At 34.2% G+C, this 9,519-nt stretch overlaps 1 protein-coding gene across 3 annotated transcripts in view; it reads left to right on the top strand.

Annotated features, from left to right (window-relative positions):
* The window catches only part of LOC110409417 (OBERON-like protein), a 4,348-nt gene extending 499 nt beyond the window's left edge, over nucleotides 1–3,849 (top strand). Inside the window, exons 2-3 of one of the 3 annotated variants that reach the window (XM_021418754.2) lie at nucleotides 465–1,621; nucleotides 2,960–3,849. In XM_021418754.2, the coding sequence (XP_021274429.1) occupies nucleotides 484–1,621; nucleotides 2,960–3,582 (1,761 nt within the window). In that variant the 5' untranslated portion in view covers nucleotides 465–483 and the 3' untranslated portion in view covers nucleotides 3,583–3,849. Of the gene's footprint in view, nucleotides 1–445; nucleotides 1,622–2,959 lie in introns of all 3 variants that reach the window. The other 2 variants (XM_021418753.2, XM_021418755.2) reach the window with 2 other exon arrangements.
* Nucleotides 3,850–9,519: the final 5,670 nt, after the last annotated feature.

Below are 9,519 nucleotides of genomic sequence, written 5' to 3'. Positions count from 1 at the left end.
AAGGAACGAATTTGGGGTGGTTTTGAAAGGACTTGAGTGTTTGGATGTTGACATCAATTTTGAATTTTGGATTAACTCTTTGGTCAATTTAGTTGGGGTCACGAAGTAGATATGAATAAAACCATAATTTTTTCTAAGTATTGAGGATAGAGAATTGGTTGTTTGTAATGTGGACTGTTTTAAATGTAATTTTTTAGTGCTGAAATATATGATCTTAGTTTTATGTGGAACAATTATATTGAAATAGAATTACATGTTAATCAGGTCTTTATTTTAAATCAATCATGATTTTGTTTTTTATTATTTGTTTTTGCTTTAAAACAACTTTTGAAGAAGTAAAGAAGCATATAGCGAAAATCAAGAAGCAATCAAACGGGAGCCTCAGTAGAAAGACACTTAAATTTATATTATTATGATACTAAGCTGTGCTTAGATGATGACTCAGGAGTTGCTTTTAGTTACAGAGTAATCAAGATTTTATCTATGGGAACATCATCTGGTTCTAATATTAACCACCAGCATTCATCGAAGATGTTGCCCCCACGTCAACAACCACGACCAGGGAGCTTACAAACTTCGTTGTCCTTAGTCTCCTCAGATCCTCGCTTATCACCCGATGCACAAGAACCCAGATCAAACTCAGATAACATTCATGAGTCTCCTACCGAGAGTGCCAGCTCACGAGAGACTTGGCCTACTGCTGATGCTGTCGCAGCAAAGAAGATGGAAAATGGGAAAACTGAAAATGATTTCCCTGAGCAGTCTGTCATTCGCCGTGTTTCTAGTGCTGATAAGATAACACTTCGAGACATTGCAAGAGAAAGAGTTGATGTGATCTCTGAAAAGATGCATCACCTACCTGATGAGTTCCTAGATGAGCTAAAGAATCAACTTAGGGCAATCCTGGAGGGCAATGGTGGTTCACAAAACAGGGAGGAGTTTTTGATTTTGCAGAAGTTTGTTCAAAGTAGATCTGATTTAACAGCTAAGACATTGATTAGAGCACACCGGGCACAACTTGAAATCCTTGTTGCAATAAATATGGGAATTCAGGCATTCTTGCATCCAAACATCAGCTTGTCCCAAACTTCTCTCATTGAGGTTTTTGTGTACAAAAGATGCAGAAATATAGCATGCCAAAACCAGCTACCTGCAGATGACTGCACCTGTGAAATATGTGCCAATAGGAATGGATTTTGCAATCTTTGTATGTGTGTTATCTGCAACAAGTTTGATTTTGAAGTAAATACCTGCCGCTGGATTGGTTGTGATTTGTGTTCTCATTGGACTCATACTGATTGTGCTATTCGCGATGGGCAAATTTGTATGGGTCCTTCCGTTAAGAGTGGAGCAGGTCCTACCGAAATGCTTTTCCGGTGCCGTGCTTGTAATCGAACATCTGAGCTGTTAGGCTGGGTTAAAGATGTCTTCCAACATTGTGCTCCAGCCTGGGATAGGGAGGCTCTTATGAGAGAACTTGATTTTGTTAGTAGGATTTTTCGTGGAAGTGATGACCCCAGAGGGAAGAAACTCTTTTGGAAGTGTGAGGATCTTATGGAAAAAATGAGGAGTGGACAAGCAGAGTCCGCAGCTTGCAGATTGATATTAATTTTTTTCCAAGGTACAATGTCTACTAAGTTATTCAATTATCTTGCAAAATATTGTTTGAAACTTATATGTTATTTGGTGAAAAATGTATGGGGGATGAAAAATACAACTCAGTCTTGCATGTACTTTTCTTCTATGTTCCATGGCATTTGATGAACATGAGAATTAATTTCATGCTGCATCTGAAAGGAGTAGGAAAGAACCAGTTAGTTGCCATAAAAATTATCATTTGTTCATCAGCATTTTGATGATCCTGCTTTCCCACAGTTGAGCATCTCATACATTATTCATGCCATCCGGCTTTGATCAAAACCCTAATTTGGACTGGTGCCTTTTGTTTGGACTTTAAATTTTTTTGGACATGAAAATTATTTGAAATGGCTGAAATGCAAGTTGGTTTTATCATTTGAGTTACATGATAATCATGATAAATATTACTTATTTGGTGCATGTGATTTTTCTATTTTTAATGTTGGCTTATCATTTTTAAATTTTTTGGTCCATCACATATGCTATAGTGTACTGAAATTCTGTCTGCTCTTTTTGAGAAATTTGCACTTCTCTTCGTGATTCTGATAAATGGAAGCCTCTGCTCTGTTTTTGGGTTGGATCTCCTTTTATCTTCGTAATTGATGTAGGATAGCAAGGGAGGGTTGTATAAAAAGTTTTTATATTGTGAGCTAAATGTTGTGATTTTAGGACTTAGTTGGTTTATAAAAGATACTAGAGTTTGAGGGTTTCTATAGGATGGAAAAGATTCGTTCCTGACAGCTGCAAGCAAACAGAAGGGAAAAAAAACCAACCCATTGCTCTGGTTGTGAACAGTCCCTGTAGACAGTAACTTGGGGTTGGGTGAAATGTGATGTTAATTTTGTTGTGGGTTAGGTTGGACTATGTAAAAATCTGCTTGAGAGTTTCAAATAAACGATTTTAAAGTCCCAAGGGCTCCAGCACCTAGAATTAATTCATGCAATCATAAGGAGAGTATAATAGCACCTGAAATTCGCATAAATATTTTCTATGCTAATCATAAGGAGAGTATAATAGCACCTGTCCTAAAGCTTCTCCCACTAGTTGAAGGACTTGGACTCCAAATCAGATAGTCCAAAGAGCAAATTTCTGACAATTGTTAGACTTGGAATAAAAGAAGACTCAATATCTGCAATTTTCTGTAAATCTAGAAATTAACAGGGGTCTTAAATCAGTATGATATTAAAGAAAGATCATAAGTTTCAGATATTCATGACATGTGATTCCAGCTTTGACTCTTTTTGTCTGAATCAAGAATATCATGTTGTATGAAAGTTCTCTTTTTGTTTTATAAAGGTGTTTTTTTTTTTTTTTGGTATAGAGCTTGATATGGATTCTCCAACAAGCTTGGAAAATGGTGAAGCTGGGCGGTTGATAGCACCACAAGAAGCATGCAATCGTATTGCAGATGTAGTGCAGGAGGCCATAAGGAAGATGGAAATGGTGGCTGATGAGAAGATGAGGATGTTCAAGAAAGCTCGCTTGTCTCTTGATGCTTGTGAGCGTGAGCTTGAGGACAAGGCCAAGGAAGTAGCAGAACTGAAGCTGGAGAGACAAAAAAAGAAGCTGCAGATAGAAGAGCTGGAGAGAATCGTAAGGCTTAAACAGGCAGAAGCTGATATGTTCCAACTTAAGGCCAACGAGGCAAAACGAGAGGCTGAGAGGCTTCAAAGAATCGCTCTTGCAAAGTCTGATAAATCAGAGGAAGAGTACGCTAGCTGTTACCTGAAACTTCGTTTGAGTGAGGCAGAAGCTGAGAAGCAGTATTTGTTTGAAAAGATAAAGCTGCAGGAGAGCTCACGTGCATCACAGAGCAGTAGTGGAGGTGATCCTTCACAGGTGTTGATGTATTCCAAAATCCATGATCTGCTCCATGGATACAATATACCCTCTAAGACAGAGTCCCAGCCAAATGAGCGCCACAGTTTTAGAACAAATCCCTAATGAATTCTGAATAGTATGTTATTCATTGAAGCAAGCTATGTGACTTACAAATATGTTGCTTTGTTGGTAAACTAGAGTGTAAGATTTGCTATTTCATTTGATCTATGAACCTTCAATCAACGTCATTTAGTTTGTTATCCTATAAAAGTAATTACCAGTTGTAAAGTTGGCTTCTTTTTTCCTTCTAGTTTTTGTAATATATCAGGGCGAGTATCATCCCGTCTTGTTCTTATGTATGAAATTACTCTTCTATGGCTTTATCTGCAACGATAATGCCCCAGCTTCGTGTATTTGCAAATCATGTTAATGTGTTCTGACAGGAATTTTATTCTGAGGCTAACTGCACCACGCAACACTTACATAACATTTCTCATGTCTTAATACTGTTCACTAGAATATATTGGAGGGCTAGATATATGGCAGTTTCAACAATTCAAGAATGAATCTATTTTACCTAATGCATGATGCTCTATTTATTTCTTTTCTTATTGAAACAGTTGTTTATATCTTGCTTGCCTGCATGATAATGGCATTTACATGAGTATTAATTTCTCGGCACTGTAGCTTTGGACTGGTTAAGTGCGGATATGGAGTTAATTTTGCCTTCGTCGTTTGCTTTCAGAGAACTCCTGAGCTCTTGAGCAGGAAGGTTGACGAGTAAGGTTCCTCAGAGAGAAACGACACAGCTTTGACGATTCCACGACAGCTTATCAGAGATGTTAACATCAGTCTGGAGCAATGATTCCTGCATTGGTTCATAATCGTGCCTGATCTTTTGCAATGATTCCTGCATTGGTTCGTAATCGTGCCTGATCTTTCAGGGTGAGTTATGCTCAGAACCTTGCCTGGGATGCTTGAAGGTGAAGGTACAACAGTATTGAAAAATGGAAGTCGATAAAAATATAATCACTGTCGAAAATGGGTGACAGAAAATCAAATTATCAGAAATGGTCTCCCCAAATGGCCAGCTTGAGGCAGTTCCTGTCAATTATCATTAGAAAATATATCTGCATTCTTTAGCAAGTTGGGGATGTCATTCAGGGTGTTGAGGATAATAAATCCACAGTAAGACAGACCATCACCATACTGTGTGTGTCAACCATTGATACCTGCAGATCAGTTTGGTTGATTGATTCGTGAGATTTGACAAATCCAACAAGTTGGGCAAAGATAAACAGCCATAGAGGCAGCCATTGGGACTTTGGGATTGGGAGCAACTTCTGTTAGGAGATGCTTTTTATTAATTCTAAATTCTACTTACTGCCTTGTTGCTAGGATACAAAGTCACGCTGTTTGGATTCTTAAAAAATTGAGAAAGGGCACATGGAGCATGGCATATTTGCTGAACAAATTCATTTTCAAGGTTGGTGGGTATGTACTTTGCGCATCACAAGCACCCCTTGTCCTTCTGCTACTCCCCTTTTGTTTTCATGTCTAGGATGGATTTCTTTCCAGCTATTTCTAGATTAGGACGGTGAGTTTCTAATTTCTGCTGCTCCTACCAGTTGGTTAGAAAGCCCGGAAAGCGAACTGGCAGGATTTCATTCTGGTTTCAGAAGCCCAAAGCTGTTAGTCTCTCGGTACAAGTAGCGTGAGCATGATTAATGGGCCATCAAGTTTTTCTGCTGAGTCTGCAACCATGGGCCTTTAGCAGTGGAGGGAGTGAACCAAAATTATACATAGTATCAAAACTGGTATCTTTCTTGTACTATGTATTCATTTAGACGAGGTTAACAGAACAAGTGGATGAAACCCCAGAAAAAGAAAAAAGAGACACACACACAAAAAATCAATTTGAGGCCATTCATGGAAGAATACACAAACTGCATGGCTGACCTTTTTGTGGCATGAGCAGCAGCCATGTGAAGGGGTCAGAATTGCTTGAATGCTCATATCATGTGTCGTATAACCCTTTAAACTGCCCTTTCACAGCTCTAAATAAAACCAAAAAAAACGGCTGGGGACCCAATACTTGCAACTCCTTGGGGATCGACTTGGGACCATTTTTGAGACTGCAGAGATTTGATAGGCTTTTTTCTAATATTCTTGTTCATGAGTTGATTACATCAAGTACCTGCAGTAAGACAAAATCCCTATACCTAACAAATCCAGCGTTCAAAGCTTCATTTTTGACCGGAGAAATAGTAATTGATAATATCATAAACATGTATACATATGGACAAAGGCTGCAGATTATAATCTTCCTCCCTATTACACAACACATATCTTTAATGGCCACTTTCTACCAGGAATGACTTCACCCACACTTTCTACTAGCAATTACAATGTGGTTGGAGAGGTCTACAGAGTCTATTTAATGTAATTCCTGTCCTTTGTTAATATATAATTGCACACAGAGTTTAGAAAATCAAAGGAGTATGCGGGCTTGTACAAACCACATGAGGAAGGGTATCAATCAAAAATTGTCAACATCCCATCCCAAGGGGGAAGAAAGGGAGAGAAAAGATGGTTAGGTGATGAACAGCTTTTCCCCATGTTTGCATCTTTCTTGTCCCTTGCCTCTTTTGACTACATTGTCACCTTCTTCTTGGTGTCAACTAAAAACTTGTTTCATCCATGTCCTTGATGTTTTCTGCTTTTATGCACTGCTGACATATATGTTAATTAAATAACAATAATCAAGGTCAAATTTAATATTCGTCTTAATCTTGTAAGATATTTCTTACTTGTAAGCAAGAAATTGTGCTAATTAATAGGACAAAAACCATTTGATTATCATAATCTCAAAGGACCAATTACCACCTTGTGTGTGTGTGTGTGTATATATATATATATATATATATATATATTGTATGTGTATTGGGTTTTCTTCTACGACAGGGCTTGCATTTCCTTTTGTACTGATCATGTCATTTTCGTTTTTTTGTGTTGGGCTAGAAGTCATTGTCGAATTCAAAGGCATTATATATTGTGCTTGTTAATTAAGGATAACAAACTCTTAAACCAAAAACATCAAGGCTTTTCCATTAATATATATATATATATATATATGTCTATGATTGACAAACTTATTGGTGAGGGAGGGCTAGCTAGCTACATCTTTGATTTGAAATAAGTAAACTTTACCCATCATTCATCATCCCTAAAGTTTAACCTTACACTTTGAAACATGCATATTTTTGTCTTCAAACTTTTAATTTGTATTCAAAATGTGGGATTATTTTTATTTATTTTTATCAAATTCATGTTAAATTAATTTAGTTTGGATAATGAGATAACATTATAATTTATAATATGGTTTAATAAAATGATTTAGGTTTAAATATTTTACATGGGTTTAATGGTAAAGGTCTGTGTAAAAAATTCTTAATCTTATGATGAGTAGCATTAGAGATTTAAGTTTCCTCTCTTGTCTAGTCCATGGTGTACAAGAGAGTCTAGCAATTGATCTATTGATTATGTTATTTTTAATTATATCAAAATCACATATCAAAAAATCATATAAGCTTTTATATATTCTAAATTTCTATATATTATATGATAGATTCTGAATAAGCTGCGTAGAAAAAAGATAATGGCATCATGCAAAAGTAGATTAATATTGAACAAACATGAAATACTTTTTTTAATTAGCAATCTCATGCCAAAAAGCACTTGTTTTTGGATGAAGACAACCTTAAAAAGACTTGAAGGAAAAGAAAAAGAGAGGAGTTGATCCATGTGCCACAGAGACCAATTATATCCATAAAATTGTTTATTAGGTAGGCTGCGATGCTAGTCCAAGATTCGATTTAGCCATACCACCTTCACCAATCCATGCAAACTACACATTGATAGTTAGCAACTAATTAGTTGTCCTCTTTCTGCTTCACCAATTCAACATTTTGTTAATATCAAAGTCAAAAGTGACGATCAAATTCAAAGTCAATCACTTGCATTCGAGTATTGGGTTCATTGTTTGGTACATGATCCCCTTTTTAAAGTGTAAAGTTCGAATTCTTCTTTTTTTAATTATATTAATTAAGTTACAAAATAAAAGATAAATAGATAATTATTATTTCATCCTTATATCTTCTCCACTTTAATGCTTGTTAAATTCGAGTTTAAAATCTTATTTTAAATTTTATTTAATTCAAATCATATAATAACATTGTTTTTATTGTATGCTTGAGATTGAAATCGATATCCAACCTACAAAGAAACAACAACCAAAGAATAAAATCCAAGAATGTTAGGTTTTAAGCTCTCAAAATCTCTCTTCTTCTTCTTTTTTTTTTTTGTTTAAGCATTCAAATTCCTTGTCCCTCCCTAGAAGAACTTGGAGGAAATAAAGATACCTATATGCAGCTTTTAGATAATATGCTCTAAGTTAAAGTGAGCCACTCTCCCTAGTGCAATGGCTAGAAGATTTTGTCATTAGTTTATTCCTAAAGTTGATTCTGTTTTGTAATGATTCATGACATCTCTCTTTTCCTATTTAATTTACATTTAGATAAAGGTAAAGCCTATCCAATTTAATTATATTATCATTGAAATGCAAATTACGATTAATTTATATATAATATTAGGGGCCCTGAAAAGAATCTTCTCCCCTTTCCCCCCTCTCCCATATCTTCTCACATTGCACACAATAAGATCTCATGCAATATTTATGTTCAAAGCCCATTGTTCTAAGTTAACATAATTGCAAATGATTCTTTGTTATGTCTTTCCAGCCTCATAACTCACACGGAAAAATATTTTATTTTACAATATTTGTCATTGGATTTAATTAAAGAATATAAGATTGTAGGTAAACTAGTACTTTATTTTCAACTCATTGTACTTTTGAGTTTTCCAAAGATTGTTAGTAGCAATGGTGCAATGAATTTATTTATATTGGGAGGAGAATCAAGGCAGTGTTATGAATAAAATGTATAAGTCTAATAACAAGTAAAAGAGCTAATGTTTCATGGCTTAAATAATAATTCAAAAAAACTTTTGAAATTATATCAATTTAAGCAATTAATTTCATATATTTTCATTGTACTTAAAAATTTTTTTATCTTTTAATATATATTCAAAAAAGTTTCTACTATTTTATTGAATCTATATAAACTCTTAATTTATATTAGAAAATTAACAATTATTAAACTCAATATTAATCGATATTTTTATATCTGCGTGATATATAATGTGGTCACGTGATAATTGATGTGAATTTATTATACAAATTAAAAGATAAAAAATTTTCAGGATGCAATAAAAATATAATAATTCATTTATATAAACTAATATAGTTCAAGGGTGTTTTTTTTTATTATTTAAGTGATCATATTTCAATGGCTATTATTCTTTTATTGAAAAGAAAGAGAGAAAGTTGAATGATTATGTATGGTTAATTCAATTTATTCAAAAACAACTCTTAGAGATATACTCCTAATTTAGTCATTAATTAGAGGATTATATAACAGTATTTTCCTCCTTTTTCTTCTCCTCTTTTGCCAATGGAAAAGGTTCCTAATCTAAAAGCTCTTAAATTAGGGTCAATGTGTTGTTTCCAATAAATTTTACAAAGAAAAATGGTTTTTCCAAATTAGACATATAAAAAAATATATGAGCTCATGCGTATAGGTATAGCTTCAAAATTTAAATAAAACTGCAAAATTAACATTTTATTTTTTTTAATTGAAAGAAAGAGATTTAAACATTACTCTTTAAATAAAAAATTATATATTAATTAATGAGCTAAATACTAAGATACAACGATAGGATTAGTTTATTTATGAACATATTCTCTCTTGCATGTTCAATTACCAAACATGGTACATCGAAAGAAATCTCTCAATTTCACAATAATAATAATAATTCGTGATTCTCTCAAAGTTCTCATAAAAGAAACTCCATTGCTTTAACTTCCATATATCGCAGGACACATGGCAAAGGTAATTAATTAGAATTAAATAAGAAAGTTTAAGGAAATATTAAACTTAAAAT

The sequence above is a fragment of the Theobroma umbraticum genome, unplaced genomic scaffold, assembly GCF_002168275.2.
Source record: "Theobroma umbraticum cultivar Fairchild unplaced genomic scaffold, ASM216827v3 scaffold_44.0, whole genome shotgun sequence".
Taxonomy (NCBI): Eukaryota; Viridiplantae; Streptophyta; class Magnoliopsida; order Malvales; family Malvaceae; genus Theobroma; species Theobroma umbraticum.
This window is presented reverse-complemented; position numbering and strand designations above follow the sequence as displayed.